Source organism: Phyllobates terribilis, unplaced genomic scaffold (genome assembly GCF_046119375.1).
Source record: "Phyllobates terribilis strain yellow unplaced genomic scaffold, ASM4611937v1 Scaffold_5__5_contigs__length_657084704, whole genome shotgun sequence".
In the NCBI taxonomy this organism is placed as follows: Eukaryota; Metazoa; Chordata; class Amphibia; order Anura; family Dendrobatidae; genus Phyllobates; species Phyllobates terribilis.
Window position 1 is genome coordinate 63,800,027 of NW_027362765.1, and position 17,850 is coordinate 63,817,876.

The following is a 17,850-nucleotide window of genomic DNA, read 5'->3' on the forward strand; positions in this document are numbered from 1 at the left end:
ATCAAAAATATTCCCATCTAAATTTCTCAATGTTCTTTTTATTAAACACATTCAACATTATATAATTTTTCTGGAAAAAATTCCTTGATATTTTTAGATTTTTTCAAAAAGATTTTTATTAGAACAATACTGTTTATTACATTTGTATATACAACTGATTCCTCATGAACAGCCTGCAACAAGTGACTAAATCTATCTTTTATTCTCTTGCCCTTTATAATTCTATTAGTAAATACCTTATAAAGAGATCAGTATACTGCCATATTCCCATAAATCCCAATTCACATAGTAGAAAAAATTCATCATATTATTTCTATATCACTTTATATCTCATTATAAATTGTAACTACATATAAAACTACTGCTGAAGGAATAATCACAGGCATACGGGAATAGAGAACATCTATGTCCTAAGTGATTCTCACCTCCCCCAGATCATTGTCTGAGATAAGAGTGACTTTTTAAATTTATCCTTTGTTATCCTCTATTCCCTAAATTAGACCTTATTTATTTCGTTAAAGGTGACAGTATAATTAACTGTCCACCCGTAATTCCTAGAGATACATAGGGAAGCCGTCCATCTTACATCATGTCTTATCTCCGCATTCAATCTTATTTAACCCGACAAAATGTGGCAAGTATAATATGCATCCCATTTGTTCCTATGCAGATACTTCAGGATTTCATCGCATCTGAGATGTCTAGAAAGAAAAATAGGATGTATATATTACTCATTATCCTAATCACATAATACCACTAACATCATATTCTCGATTCAGGCCATTCGGATATAGTTCCCAAAGTATAAATCCAAAAGGCTTCTCTACGTAAAAGGATTTTTTTGATACTGCCTCCTCTTCTAGGTGTATCTATTTGTTCTAACACCTGATATTTCAATTGGGCTATCGAATGTCCTTTTTCCTTAAAATGTAATGGAAGGGGAAGCGAAGTATCTCCACACCTGATAGTGGATTTATGTTTATTAACCCGTGTTCCTACTGACTGCATTGTTTCTCCAATATATGAAAAGCCGCACGGACATTTTATCTGGTAAACCACATTTGTAGATTTACACGTGTAGAAGCCCTTAATATTAAATCTTTTACCTGTCCTAGGATGACTAAAATATTCCCCCTTAATTACATTACTACATTGAGCACAATTCAGACAGGGATACGTTCCTTTATTTTTTTTGTTGAAAGAAAAGTTTGTCTTGGAATTATTGCATCGCTCCCAACATCCGCCCGTATTAGTTTATCCTTCACATTGGGCAATCTCTTGTTACAGATAAGGGGAGGTATATTAAATTCCATCACATTCGGATATGCCTGCCCTAGAATACGCCAATATTTCTTTATAATCTGATCTACTTTTAAATTGACCGGATGATATTCCCTCACAAAGCATATACGTGATTCATCCCTTCTACGTGTTTTTTCATCAGTAACCACCTCTCTTAATGCCCCATCTAGAATACGTTGGGGATAGTCTCTCAATCTAAAATTTTCACACATTTCCTCAATTCTTTTTGAACAGGTGGAGGGGTTGGTAACAATCCTAGTCACTCGCTGAATTGCCAGGTCCTGTCCTGTATCTTGTCTGTTCTGCCACCCTGGGGGCTGAGTACCCAGGGCCGCTACCTGAATCTCTGACTTCTAGTCTGTTTCCGCCACCCTGGGGACTGAGTTCCCAGGCTCGTTCCTGTACCTTGTTCCTGGTTCAGTTCCTATCTGAACAGTGTCCTAGCCCGTTACTTGTTTCTATGTCCGTACCTTCCCTTTTCCTGCAGTGTCTGAACCTGCACCTAACTCCAACTCGTTGTCTCTGTACTTCTCTTTGTGTCCACTCGTTATTTCATTGTAAGTACCTTGTGTGTATCTGGTTCTGCTTGTCCCCTTTCCCTGCCTCCGTATCTACCTCCTGTGTTCTAACCATCTCCCTGTATTTTCCAGTCTGTTGCATGTGAACAGAGCCCTGTCCTGTCTGCCTTCACCTTCTGCTCTGTTTGTCCACCACTCCGGCGGTTCCTCTCTGCTCCGCTTGTTTACCGCACCTGCGGTTCTGTTCTGCTTTGCTTGTTCACCGCTCCGGTGGTTCCGCTCCGCTTGTTTACTGCACCTGCTGTTTTGCTCCGCTCTGCTTGTTCACTGCGCCTGCGGTTTTGCTCCGCTCTGCTTGTTCACCGCGCCTGCTGCTTTTCTCTGCTAGTCCACCGCACCTGCGGCTCTGTTTCTGTATCCCAGTCTATACTGGTCCCTATCCAGCCCGCGTTCATACCTGCCACTATCTGCCTGTCTGCATTCCAGCCGTGCCTGTCAGCACCCGCCTGTCTGCATACCAGCCGTGCCTGCCAGTACCCACCTGCCTTCATACCAGCCGTGCCTGCTAAGTACCCACCTGCCGTCATACCAGCCATGCCTGTCAGTACCCACCTGTCTGCATACCAGCTCACCTGCCTGTTCCTGCATTCCCCCGGTGTGGGTCAACAGCTGTGACCGGGGTCTGACCTGGAGTAGCACCTGGTCCCTCTGCTCGGTTCCTCCCTGGTTCACGGAGTCGACTGAGCCGCCGTGCGACCTTGGTCGGACCGGGTTGATACTTAGTTACGCCCCTCCAGGCACTCCTCGGTTCATGGTCCAGTGGGATCACTAATCACGCTCACGCCAGTCAGTCCGGGCGCGAGCGTAACACAAATGACTATTTCAACTCCTGATTTCTTTTAACTTGTAGATTGGAGAAGGCGGATAAAGGGAAAGGCAAGGGGTCATAAATAATCAGAGCATTTTGTGATGGTGAGAATCCACAGGGGACTGAGCAGAAAAGGGAGCATGTGTGAGGGGTTAACCATTACCTCATCTTCTGCACAAGAAAGCTCCAAAAGTTCTACTTTGGTCTCATCTGACCAAAGCACCTTCTTCAACATGCCATGTAGGTCATGTCCCACAGCTAGCATGTGGAATAAGGTGCTGTGGTCAGATGAGATTAAAGTAGAACCTTTTGGGCTAAATGCAAAATGTGTAATGGAAAACTAACACGGCACATCACACTGAAAACACAATTCCAACCGTCAAACATGGCGGTGGCAGCAGCATGTTGTGGGGATGATTTTCTTCAGCAGGGACAGAGAATCTGGTGAGCGTTTATGGGAAGATGGATGGGTGTTTTTATTTTACAAGAGAGAAATATGCTGATTGAGAAGTAGTTATCTGAGTAGTGTACAATCCCTTTAAAAATAATGTATTGGAAACTCAAAAAGCAGTTTATTGCCCATGGAACCTCCTGTGGACTAGCATCTGAAGATCTTTACAATGAAACCTCTATGTTAAGTGGTCAGCATTGACAGTACCCAGGATCTTTTCTCTGATCTCCTTTCTCAACAACCCATCCAGCTAACTGAATTATGTTGAGTATCAAATTCCTGATCATTTGGAGGAAAAGAAGGAATATGCAAGTCCAAGTCCCTTAGGGGTATAAACAAAGCAAAAAAACATTTTTTTTAAAGAAAAATAATATAAATGTTTACCCAATTCAAAAATAAAGAAAAAATATACAGATTTGGGATAGTCGTGTCTGTTAAAGTATGATATATAATACACACATAGTAAATGCTGTAAAGCATAAAAGATAAATGCCAAAATTGGTATTTTTAGTGGCTGTGTTTCCACAAAAAATGCAATAACAAGCGTTCAAAATGCTGTATTTATCCCAAAATTGTCTATGAAAAACAACAAGTCCTTATACTACTTCACTTATAAAAAAAAATTAACTTACTAGTCCTGACCTCAAAAAATCATGTTGCCAGGTCATTTTTACTGCACAATGAATGCTATAAATAAATCCCCCCCAAAAATGGCGATATCACTTTTTTTTCACCACCTTACCCCCTTTACATTCTCTCCCCCTGTTTTCTAATCCATTATATGATAAAATAAATGGTCTAATTCGCCCTCATATGTCTATGTTAATGGAAAAATAAAAAAAAATTTGGATGTTTTGATGAAGGGAGGGAAAAATTGAAAGACAAAAAATACAAAATCGCCCATCAGGAAGGGGTTAAACAGTTGATAATTGAATCGTACTACAATTTGTATATAAATGTTTATATAGAAATATTGTAAAATATACAACGTATATTATCATTAATAATATAATTTCTAGGCACTGTTGTTGAAAAATAAATAAATGAGTTTTATTCTTTCCAGATAACGGTACCATGAGCCAAGAGGGACAGCTGACATTTTCAGATTATGAAGCACATGATCATGGTGTCACACCAGATACATATGAAGAGTATGCCATTACCCCAGATATATCACCAGTCCTGAAGAACGATTTATCATATTATCAAATTCTACAGGTTTTATCTTCTGATTCATCAAATATTGTTGAGCAAAACTTAAATAACAGACCAGGTGTTGACCATCAAAGAGATCACATAGGGGAGAAGCCATATTCTTGTTCAGAATGTGGGAAATGTTTTAATAAGAAATGTAATCTTGTTACACATGAAAAAATTCACACAGGGGAGAAGCCATATTCATGTTCAGAATGTGGGAAATGTTTTAATAAGAAATCAAATCTTGTTGCACATCACAAAAGTCACACGACGGAGAAAGGATTTCTGTGTTCAGAATGTTGGAAATGCTTTAAATGGAAATCAGATCTAGCTAGACATCAGAGAATTCACACAGGGGAGAAGCCATTTTCATGCTCAGAATGTGGGAAATGTTTTAACCAGAAAACACATCTTGTTAGGCATCACAGAAGTCACACAGGGGAGAGGCCATATTCATGTTCAGAATGTGAGAAATGTTTTATAGAGAAAGCACATCTTGTTGCTCATCAGAGAAATCACACGGGGATGTAGTCATTATATATTTTTTAAATTCATTCCTGTCGTAACGTCCTAATAGCACATCCTATGTGTCATACTGCCAGCATCTGCTTGGAAGAACAGCAACCGGTGCTAGATCTGATAGCTACTATTTAATGAATTATATGTTGTATTCAGTCACTAACAGTGGAATTCAAATGGAATGATTGCCGATACTAATGATGGGATCATGGGGTGCCATTAGCCAACATATGGCTTATTGCTGAGCTTCATAGGAGAGCATCAGTTATACTGCAAGTATATAGAGGAAGTGATCAAATGATCACAGGTTCAAAATAAAATAAAAAAAAATAAATTTATAGAAAAAAATTACATTCCAGTCTCCTCCCCTTTTTCTTGGTTTTAAAATAAAAAATAAGCATATTTGATAGCTCCGACTTTTACGGATGCAGTAATATCAAATTCTTGAATTATTTACCCCATACAGATAATGTCATAAAAAATGAATTGCTAAAATTATATTTTTTATCTGAACTTCCCTAAAACAATGCAACAAAGTGATGAAAAAATTGTATATATTCCAAATTAGTATCATTAAAACATTATGGTTCTCAGCAAACGGTAACATAAACTCATTTTTTTTTTAACAAATGTCCACTTAAGTAAAAAAAATAATGAACTGTTATGCTGAAGTGTTATGCTAGTGTAGCTACTCACTCGGGATAATAGGTAAAGCTAAAAACTGCAAGTGACCCTGCCAGTTCCTGTATAGACTAGAAATCCTGACCCCACAGTCCCTAGTGGCTCCTGCGCGAGCAGAAATAGCCCTACTCACAGTCTAGATGATGGCAACTCAGACCTATTCTGCCTGAAATGCCATCAAGCCCTTTATGTTCCCCTTAAAGAACTGGAGGGCAGAGCAGAGTATGAATTATCTACAAAAAGGAAAGTTTGCTGAAAAAAAGGAAAGATCCCAGAGTGAGTAAAATATACCACGAAATACAAAATAAAGTACATATTGTAAGATAATATGCCTCATATTTCCTAAAAGAAACAGAAGATAGGTGCAGAGCAAAGAACAGATACAGCAAGGAGATTAACCCTAGCTGGAATTTCACTGACTGGCTATGCAAATTGCCTCTTCAGAGAAAAAGAGCACTTGTATTCTATAGCGCCACCTATTGGAAGTAGCAATCCTGCAAGTCACAATCAACCCTTTAACGAGTCGTGCAATATGATAAAAGCCAAATCAGAATCTCAGTTTGCAGACACAGTGTTTCGGGCTGTTGGCCCTCGTCAGTGCAAAGTATGAGAACTGATTTGGCTAGGCTATAAACTGACTGGCTATAAACTACAGAAACATTACTGAACATCCAAATGAGACTATCACCAGCAGGAAATGCCAGAACCTAAACACCCAGAGAAGAGGTGCGTCTGCTGTGGCTCGACGGACAGAGAAGACGACCACAAAACACATGCTCAAGGGTTCAAACCAGGAGCATGACAACAAGTTTGACGTTAATCAAACAAAAAATACCCCTCATATTGCTATGTTGATGGAAACATGAAAAAATAATGACTTTTACAAGAAGGGTAGGAAAAATTGAAAGTACAAAATCTGAAAAACACCCAGTCATGAAGGTGATAAATCATCTTATCAACAAATTATACAGGAAAAAAATACAACAGTTACAATCAACGTAAAGTCACACGCCATACAAGACCAGCAGGAAAACAATGTAGAGCATTAAATGTCTGTAATTGCCAATAAACTTCTGTTATCATAAAGCAGATTTTAAATAACTCACCTGTGTGTCAATCATGTGTATAAAATATTTCACATGGATATATACAGTATAATGGCATCTTAAAGGGATTGTCAGGTGTTTTCGCCACAACGGCTATACATTACATTGTTACATAATTAACCACTTCTCATCACTGCACTGGCCTTTCCCGTCTCAAAGGGAATCTGTATGCAAGTTTTTTCTATGTAATCTGCCATCAGCATGATGCAAGGACAGACACCCTGATTCCAGCGATGTATCACTTAGTTTACTGGATGCAGAAGTTATGATAGCAGTTTTCTCTGCTGCAGATGTAGCAGAGCTCAGTGTCTAACTCCGCCCATACACAGCTTTCTGTGTACCTTGTATAGTGATGCAGAGCTGCTAATCAGTGGTAGGGGTGGGGTTAGGCTAGGAGGCACAAGGACAGTTGTCCTGAAGTGATAATCTCCTGCAGATAAAACAATGATTGTATTGAAACAGCAAAACACAGAACAGTAAGTGACAGATCACAGTAATCAGGCTCTCTGCTGTTACATCATGTTACTCTATAAAGTGATCATAGCAAGTAAAGTATAGAATGAAACAGAAGAAGATCGCTCCCTTTTATCACTCCATCGGCTCCTTGCACTTTGATCACAGGGAGCCAATGATTGCTAAGGCTTCTGGAGATCTAATAGACCTGAGGCTATTAGATAGAATGTCAGTGTAAGGGCTCATACTCGTTTGAGAGAGAAACGGATGAGTGCAATCCAATAAAAAAATCGGATTGCACTCTGACCAATGTTATTCTATGAGTGACATCTCGTCTGCGATTTTTTTTCTCAGCTGAAAGTGGACTGAAAAAAAAAATCGCAGCATGCTGCAGTTTGCCGCGTATATTGAACAAGCCTCACCAATGCAAGTCAATGTGTGCAAGAACAAAAATGGACCATCCGTATGCCACCCGATTTTTACAGATGCATTACCATTTTGTAGCACAGAACACTGTAAATGGTCCTGTAAATGATTGCAGAGAAAATAGTTGCAGAGAAAAAAAATCGCATTGCATATGGATGTCATACGGATGCCATACGGATGTGAAAAATCGCATTGTCCTCTCATGAAAAATCGCATGACACTCGTCCGATTTTTCGGTTCGGATATCAAAACGCTTTTTTTCACCCATATGAGTATGAGCCCTTATGCTGACAAGCTGGGTAATGCTCTGTTTTGCATATGTTGTACAGAATATTACCAATGTGATCAGGAGATCTTGTTTTCAAATCCCCTTGTGTAAGTAATAAATATTGTAAAAATTAAAAAATAATTTGAAGTGTTAAAAAAAATAAAAAAATACAATTTTTCAGAAGAAAAAGTTATTGATTCTAATAAAAAAACAATACTTTAAAAAAAATCATATCTTGTATCACTGCATCCTATAAGAAAAAGATATTTTTATCCTGCACAGTGAACACCACAAAATAAATGTATGAAAAACAGCAGAAGTGCCATTTTTGTCATTTACATCACACGTAAAGGCTATGTGCCCACGTTGCATTTATGAAGCAGAAAATTTCTGCTTCATAAATGCAAGTCCTCTCCCGGAAAAACGCATGCGGAATTCCGCACGCGTTTATCGCGCATTTTTCGCGCGTTTATCACGCGTTTTCCACATGCGGAATTGCCTTGCGTTTTTTATGCATTGGACAAAGGCAATTCCGCTTGCGGAAACGCAAAATTAAATCACATGCTGCGGATTTTTGAACGCAGCATAAACGCTGCGGAAAAATCCGCAGCATGTGCATAGAACTTGCGGAATCCCATTGGGGACCATGGGGTGCGGATATACATGCGTTTTTCAAGCGTTTACGCTGCGGAAATTCCGCAGCATATACGCTTGAAAAATGCTACGTGGGCACACAGCCAAAATGAAGTAAAAAAATATTGTTAAGACTTATGTACACAAAAATGGTACCAATAAAAACTAAAGCTAGAAACAAGCTCGTATTTAACAGTGTACTTGGAAAAGTGAAAAAATATGTCTGTGAATATTATGCAGAAAAAAAAATTGTAAGTGCTTTTTTTGTGCAAAAGTAGTAAAACATAAGAAGAAACTGTTTAAATCGAGCATCTATGTAATCGTATCAACTCGTATTATAAAGCTATATCTCTATTTATTCCGCAATGAGAATGCAAAAAATTGCATTTTCTTGTTTATCACCCGACACAAAAATGTTCATAAAAAGTGATCAAAAAGTAATATGTACTTCAAATTGGCAGCATTTAAACCTAAAAAATAAAAAAAAATTGTTTAGCAAAAGTAGAAAGCAAAATCTAAATTAATTTTGTTTTTTCGTTATCGTATCTGACAAAACTGACAAAAAAGTGTGAGAGAGAGAGAGAGAGAGAGAGAGAGGATAGACAGAGAGAAGATAGAGGAGATAGAGGAGAGAGAGCAGAATCCCTCTCTGAGAAGAGTCTGCACAGACCGCAAGTATTAGTATCAGACAATAGCTGTTTTGTTTGACCGAGCTGGGGCTGGCTCAGCCATGTATGAGTAGCCAGGGTCTGTTCTGTTTATTTAGCACCTGAACAAGGCTAGGGATTTATGTTTATGAGGTTGTTTTGATTCTGTGCAACCTGTGGATAGCAATAAAAACTGCACGTGTTTGGATCAAAATTGCATTGCCTGTGTGAACACTAGCTAATGCCTACCAGAGCGTGTGAATCCCTACACCTATTAACACTGACCTACAAGGCTGTCCATAATCTTTCTTTGCAAAATATCTCCAAACTAATCTCACGATATCTTCCCACATGTAATCTCTGGTCCTCACTAGATCTCTTTCCTGTTAACTGCTGTTTCTTAATTATTTTTCGAACTGAGGAAAGGGCAACTTGAAAACGCTTTGCTATCTTCTTATAGCCATCTCCTGCTTTGTGGGCCTCCACCATTTTCATTTTCAGAGTGCTAGACAACTGCTTAGAAGAACCCATGGCTGCTGTTTTTTGGCACAAGGTTAGAGGAGGTGAGAAATTGGCAACAACTGGCCTTTCCTAATGATGATAGTGAACAAGCCATAATCCTAACAGGCCAATTAAGGTCTGAAATCTTGGTCAAAGTTATCTCAGCACACAAATCTCCAATGGTGCCCAAACTTTTGCATCAGCCCATTTTCCTTTTTCTAATTTTTAAAATGTAAAAGATGAAAATACATATATATTTTTGCCTAAAATACAAAGGAAATCTCTGTTTGTGTGTGTGTGTGTGTATATATATATATATATATATATATATATATATATATATATATATATATATAATATACATACACAGTTGTCCTCAAAAGTTTACATACCCCGGCCTTTCCTTTCATGGCCTTGTTTCAGAGAATATGAATGATAACAAAAAAACTTTTTCTCTGGGTGAAGCCATTTATTGTCAAACTACTTTGTTTTCTCTTTTTAAATCTTAATAACAACCAAAAACATGACCCTGATCAATAGTTCACATACCCTGGTGATTTTGGCCTGATAACATGCACAGAATTTGACACAAATGGGATTGAATGGCTACTAAAGGAAACATCTTCACCTGTGACCTGTTTGTTCGTAATCAGTGTGTGTGCATAAAAGCTGAGTGAGTTTCTGGGATCCATACAGACTCTGGGACCCAGACAGACTGACGTTTCTGGATTGTGAGGCATGGGGAAAGCAAAAAAATTGTCAACGGATCTACGGGAAAAGGTAGTTGAACTCTATAACACAGGAAAGGGATACAAAGAAATATCCAAGGAATTGATAATGCCAGTCAGCATCGTTCAAACTGTGATTAATAAATGGAAAATCAGGGGCTCGGCAAAAACCAAACCACGGTCAGGTAGATCAACAACAATTTCGGCCAGAACTGCAAGGAAAATTATTCGGGATGCAAAGAAAAACCCACAAATAACATCAGCTGAAATTCAGTACTCTCTGAAAACTAGTGGTGTGGCTGTTTCAAGATGCACAATAAGGAGGCACAGGAAAAAAATGGGCTGCATGGTCGAGTTGCCAGAAGAAAGCAATTACTGCGCAAATGCCACAAATTACCTCGCCTACAATACACCAAACAGCACAGAAACAAGCCTCAAAACTTCTGGAACAAGGTAATTTGGAGTGATGAGACCAAAATTGAACTTTTTGGCCACAACCATAAACGTTACTGTGACTATACAGAGTAAAACCTTAATAAGCCAGACGTTTAGATTTGTTAAGCCAGGAGAAGTACGCTATTGTGTTTAAATTGACTTGTAAATATATGTGTATCTCTGTGGCTGTGGACAGACAAGTATTTGTATAACCCTGAATGCTGAATTCTATTCATTTGGAAACAATCATGTTTACTGTGCTAATGACAAATTGTACTAAAAGTCAGATAGAGGTTTATTTGCAATAGCCCCTGTGATACCAACTATGGAAATGGATTAGCAAAAACAATGATAGCTGAGCCATGTGATGCTGCCCTCTAAAAACCCCTGGACCTGTGGATATTCATTTAAAAAGGAGATATGCTTCTGTATGAGTCAGTCTTGGGACAGAGCTTCAAAAAGACTTTAGAAGGAGAATGAGAGACATCCTGCAGGAGAGCAGATGGATTGCTTGACATTATCCAAACCCCATGGATATGTTGTTTTGGGGTTGCTAGGAGGGACCCACCGGTCGCATAGAACCCATGGAGACATTTGGAGTTGTCAGGAGAGACCCACCGGTCACCTGATTCCATGGAAAACTCTTGGAGAGGCCAGATTTGGACCCTTGGGTCTCCTGGCCTTGTACCTTGATGGACTGCTAGCTTCCTAAGCTTGCCGCTACCTTCTCTCTGTGGGGGCCCACCAGAAGCAGAGGTAGTAGGCCCTGGAAGTTTCCAAAGTCGCAGCTGTTTTATCCCAGGTGGGTGAGAAGGAAGGGTGAGACTGTGTAATGTTGTACCATCTTGGATATTTGCTGGGACTGTTCTGTGTGTTTATTGTCCGATTTGTGGTTCAATAAAGTATTGCCACGCTGTTTTACCTTCACCCTGAGTTGTCTGAGTAGCGTTACGTCCACGGAAACCCCGGGTCTTCACAGTTACATTTGGAGAGAGGTCAACAAGGCCTATGATGAAAGGAACACCATTCCTACTGTAAAGCACGGAGGTGGATCGCTGATGTTTTGGGGATTTATGAGCTACAAAGGCACAGGAAACTTGGTGAAAGTTGAAGGAAAGATGAATGCAGCACGTTATCAGCAAATACTGGAGACAAATTTGCACTCCTCAGCCCGGAAGCTGCGCATAGGATGTACTTCCAACATGACAACGATCCAAAGCACAAGGCCAAATCAACCTGTCATTGGCTACAGTAGAACAAAGTGAAGGTTCTGGAGTGGCCATCTCAGTCTCCTGACCTCCATATCATTGAGCCACTCTGGGGAGATCTCAAGCAGTTCATGCTAAACAGCCCAGGAATTTACAGGAACTGTAGGCTTTTTGCCAAGAAGAATGGGCAGCTTTACCATCTGAGAAAATAAAGGACCTCATCCACAACTACCACAAAAGACTTCAAGCTGTCATTGACATTAAAGGGGGCAACACATGGTATTAAGAACTGGGGTATGTGAAATTTTGATCAAGGTCATTTGGATGTTTTTGGTTGTCATTAAGATTTAAAAAGAGAAAACACAGTAGTTGGACAATAAATGGCTTCACCTAACCAATAACCATGGGTGGAGAAAAAGTTTTTTTGTTATCATTCATATTCTCTGAAACAAGGCCAAGAAAGCAAAAATTCTGCCGGGGTATGTAAACTTTTGAGCACAACTGTACACTATGATACCCCCCCCACAGTGAACCTCATACACATTATGATGCCACTCCATTGCCGATACTAAAGTGTAAGACTAACACAGTGCCACAACACAGTAAGGCGACCACAGTACTCACAATACAGTATGAGGCTTCCTCCTGTCTCTCCAATACAGTATGATGCCCCCCAGAACAGTAGGATGCCCTCACAGTGAATCAAGATAGAGACAGTTTTATTTAAAATACACGTATGTCTCATCTTCACAACACATTTGTAGAAGTGTATTTTCACACGACCAAAAGTAAATTTCTGAGAATCCCAGAGGAAGAGTTGCCGATGCTCATCAAGTTGGAAAAGGTTACAAAACTATCTCTAAAGAGTTTGGACTCCACCAATTTGCAGTTAGACAGACTGTAAAAAGTCAGACTGTATAAAAGATCGAAATTCAAGACCATTATTACCCTCTCCAAGTTGTGGAGTACATTAAAATAATGGGGTCCCATAGCAAAAGTCCTATTGGGCCCCCCTCCACATGCCACTACAAAAGTAGTCTGTGGAGTAGGTGGGGTCGTACGTCTCAACTTTTTAATCATGGAAAGGGTCATTTATTGCTGCAGGTACACAGTAATTATGCGAATACTGAAGCCTCTTTTGTGTTTTCACTCACTACTGTAACCGTTTCATGACCTTTAGAGTATAATACCCTCAAAAATTCCCTTCCATACCGCATGATACCCCCACAGTGAATTCCCCCAATAATTTCAGACCACACACACATCATGATGACACAGTGGTCCCCACAAATTAGGATGCTGCCACACTAACCCCAACACAAAATAATAACTCCCATAGCAGGATGCCCCTAAAGTACCCACCACACAGATGGCCCAACAGCTCCCCTATATGTAGCATCATGACCCCACAGTTCCCTATGCACAGTACAGTGGTCCCCACAGACAGAGGGCGCCCACAGCGTCACACACAGTATGATGTCTCCCAAAGGCAGTATGAGGGACCCCACAGCACTCCCTCAGAGAGTATGAGGGCCCTCGGACACAATATGAAGTCTACTACAGCCACATAATTCAGTATGTGGGCCCTCACACAGCATGATTGGGTCACTTCCCTCCTGATGTCTTTCGTTGCTCTGTTACAGTACAGTCTCCACTATGGTCATCGTCCGCTCCATATTGTCACTATCAGGCAGTATTAATGTTATATCATTATCTGCTACTGATGTTTTGCAGACCCGATTTCTGTGGATGCTCCTTGCACTTTATAGCTTTATGTGTTGTTCTTATGAAATATTTAGTAAATATTCAGATTTTTTCCTTTTAGATTTATTCCCTGTTTTTGGTGCAGGATTATTACACCTCACCCTAGAGATCCTCTTCCGGCTTACTGGAAAGTTAAGAGATTCTGATGACATCACGTTACATCATTCTTATCTATGGGAATAACAGATGGACAGAACTGGAGAGGTGAGGACTCTGGAAATGTCTGTAGTGAGATTTATTAATGTGTCTCTCCATAACCAGGATTACACAGTAGTGAAGAAGACCACTAGTGAGCACTGTCAGGCCACTGTGTCTGAGGCATGGGGAAGACCCCTGAGCCCAATCATGGGACCTCCACTTCACCGTCTGATACATGAGGACATTAATGACCAGAAGATCCTAGAACTCACCTACAAGATGATTGAGCAGCTGACTGGAGAGATGACACTGTTGGGAATGCTGGGACATTATACAGTAATGCTATGAAGGGATCGGGGGATTTTCTCCAGGTCTATCCAGAAGGAGGACAACACCAGAGAGATGTCCCCGTCCTCTTCTTCCACAGCCCAGCATGCACGGCGCACTTTCCCAACGAAAGCAGGAGAAGAGGGAAAGCGCGCGGTGGATGCTGGGCTGTGACATGCGGTGAAACCTCACCCACAGCCCATTAATCAGGGGGAGTGCGTCACTGGGTAACGTCCGGCTGCAGCCAGAACTGACGTGACATCAACTGATGTCGGAGCAGGCTGCAGCCGGGGTCACATGATGCCTGGTGAGCAGTCAGCAATAGTGCCACTCACAGGCAAGAATGACCACTGGACAAAAAGACTTGTTTCCACAGTTTAAATTGATGGGGGCATTGTTAATAGTAGTGGACAACCTCTTTAATCAATCTTTCTTGTCTTTTGCAGCACTGGGGTTCTGGGTTCAAATCCCACCAAGAACAACATCTGCAAGGAGTTTGTATGTTCTCCCCGTGTTTGTATGGGTTTCCTCCGGGTTCTCCGGTTTCCTCCCACACTTCAAAGACATACTGATAGGGAATGTAGATTGTGAGCCCCAGTGGGGAGAGTGCCGATAATGTATGTAAAGCGCTCCAGAATATGTTAGTGCTATATAAAAATAAAGATTATTATTATGTCATTCAGTATAAGCATGCAATGATAATACAGCCACAACCTTATCATTCATAGACTATAGAATTAATCACATAAAATTCTTATAACACTTTACATTGCTAAATTGTGCTGATACGTTCTCTTTAAGTTTTCAGCCTAATTCCCTGAAATAATTTTTAACCCCTTTAAAGCCCATGACGTACTAATACGCGTCTGTGCCCTGGGACTTAAGAGTCTGACCCGTATTAGTACATCATCGCGATTGAGCGCCCACACAGGCTGTGCGGGCGCGATCGCCGCCGGGTGTCAGCTGATTGTCACCAGGTACTATGTGCAGGGAGCGGTCCCGCACCGCTCCCGTCACATTAACCCCCGCAATGCTGCAATCGAAGTCAATCGCAGCATTGCGGTGGCTAAGGGGAGGTGATCGCAATGCTCACCTCCTCTTCCGGCCTCCAGCGCTGTCTGCCGCGGCTTCCCAGGTGTTGCCATGACGAACCGATGTCATCATGACAACATCCGGGTCACCAGACAGCAGGAAGATTGTTTGGTCATGCACTGCGCATGACCAAACAATCTTCTCACTGTGCATCGCTGACTGCCTGCATGGCACAGGGATGGTGCTCCATCCCTATGCTATGCAGGCGATCAGAATAAAAAAAGTGAAAGTCCCAGAGTAGGACAAAGTAAAAAAGTAAAAAAACTTTCAGAAAGTGAAAAAAAAAAATTAAAAAAAATGTAAAAATATTAAAAAAAAATAAAAAAAAAGAATCCACCAAAAATAAAAATATAATGTACCCATCAATAAATATTATTATGAAAAAAAAACAAACAATAAAAGTACACGTTTGGTATCGCCGCGTCCGTAATGACCTGACCTATAAAACTGTCCCACTAGTTAACCCCTTTAGTGAACACGGTAAAAAATAAAAAACGAAGCAAAAAACAATGCTTTATCATCATACCACAGAACAAAAAATGGAATAAGACACGATCAAAAAGACTAATATAAATAAAAATGGTACCGCTGAAAACGTCATCTTGTCCCGCAAAAAACAAGCTGCCATACAGCTCCATCATCTGAAAAATCAAAACGTTATAGCTCTCAGAATAAAGCGATGAAAAAAAATATTTTTTTCTATAAAATAGCTTTTATTGTGTAAAAGCGCCAAAACATAGAAAAACGATATAAATGTGGTACCGCTGTAAACGTACTGACCCAAAGAGTAAAGCTGCCTTATCAATTTTACCAACGCGGAGTAGAATAAAAAAAAAAAAACAATTCCTGAATTGTTGTTTTTTGTTAATTCTGCCTCCCAAAAGCTGGAATAGAAAGCGATCAAAAAATGTCACGTGCCTGAAAATGGCACCAATAAAAACGTCAACTCATCCCGCAAAAAACAAGCCGTCACATGACTCTGTCGGCCAAAATATGGAAAAATTATAGCTCTCCAAATATGGCGATGCAAAAACTAGATTTTACAAAATATGTGTCTTTTAGTGTGTGACAGCTGTCAATCATAAAAACCCAATATGATTCTGGTATCTCTGTAGTCGCACCGACCCGAAGAATAAAGTCGTCTAATCACTTATACCACACTAGGAACGGCGTAAAAAATAAACGCTAGGGCTGGGGTTGGGGTTAGGGTTGTGCTAATGTTAGGGGGTTAGGGTTGGGCTAGGGTAGCGTTAGGGTTGGGCTAGGGTTGTTGTTTTTTTCAAAAGTAAAAAAAAAAAAATGACGATATGGCAACTAGTGTTGAATGCAAGTGCTCGCTACTTCAGTTTGCATCGGGTGCTCGGGTATGCATTGAGTATCGCGGGTGCTCGAGTCTCCGCCCAATATGCTTCGCCGCCAAAAAAAACTTGCGGGGATTGCCTGCCATGCACGAGCGATCTGCGCATGTTTTTTTTGGGGTGTCTAATAACCGTGAAACATGCGGGCGGGGACTTGAGCATTTCACTTGAGCACCCATGATACATGGTGCATACCTGAGTACCCGATGCAAACTCAAGCAGCGAGCACTTGCGCTCAAGACTAATGACAACTTATTCAATATGATGACCTAATGTCATCAAATTCTGTGTCGTACCTCTGGGTTCAAAATGTTCACTATACCCCTTGATAAAATCCTTGAGGGGTGTAGTTTCCAAAATGGGGTCATTTGTGGGGGGTTTCAACTATTTAAGCACATCAGTGGCTCTCCAAACGCGACATGGCGTCCGCTCTCGATTCCAGCCGATTTTGCGTTCAAAAAGTCACACAGTGCTCCTTCCCTTCTGAACTCTGCCGTGCGCACAAACAATATATCTTCCCCACGTATGGGGTATTGGCGTACTCAGGAGAAATGGCACAAAAGTTTTTGAGGTCCATTTTCTCCTCTTACCCTTGTGAAAATAAAAAAATTGGGGCTAAAACATCATTTTTGTGGAAAAAGTTTGATTTTTTTTATTTTCACGACTCCATGTTATAAACTTCTGTAAAGGACTTGGGGGTTCAAGGTGCTCACCACACACATAAGGGTCTAGTTTACAAAATGGTGTCACTTGTGGGGGGTTTCCACTGTTTAGGCACATCAGGGGCACATCCGCTAATTATTCAAGCAAATTTTACAATCAAAAAGTCAAATGGCGCTCATTCCCTTAAGAACTCTGCCGCGTGCCCAAACAGTGGTTTTCCCCCACATATGGGTTATCTGCTTACTCAGGAGAAATTGCACAACAAACTGCATGGTGCAATTTTTTTCTGTTACCCTTATGAAATTGCAAAAGTGGGGGCTGAAAAACATTTTTGTGGGAAAAATGTGAAAATTTTATTTTTACAGCTCAATGTTATAAACTTCTGTGAAGCACCTGGGGGTTCAAAGTGCTCACCACACATCTAGATAAGTTCCCTGTGGGGTCTAGTTTCCAAAATGGTGTCACTTGTGGGGGTTTTCCACTGTTTAGGCACATCAGGGGCTCCCCAAATGCAACATGGCGTCCGCTAATTATTCAAGCAAATTTTACATTCAAAAAGTCAAATGG

At 40.5% G+C, this 17,850-nt stretch overlaps 2 protein-coding genes across 4 annotated transcripts in view; one reads left to right on the forward strand and one right to left on the reverse strand.

Annotated features, from left to right (window-relative positions):
* Positions 1-5,544, forward strand: part of LOC141272013 (gastrula zinc finger protein XlCGF66.1-like) — a 36,662-nt gene extending 31,118 nt beyond the window's left edge. For all 3 annotated transcript variants that reach the window (XM_073682295.1, XM_073682293.1, XM_073682294.1), the window contains one exon: positions 4,203-5,544. In XM_073682295.1, the coding sequence (XP_073538396.1) occupies positions 4,203-4,867 (665 nt within the window). In that variant the 3' untranslated portion in view covers positions 4,868-5,544. The remainder of the gene's footprint in view (positions 1-4,202) is intronic.
* LOC141271971 (uncharacterized) overlaps positions 1-17,850 on the reverse strand; it is a 352,339-nt gene that overhangs the window by 109,459 nt on the left and 225,030 nt on the right. The window lies entirely within an intron of this gene.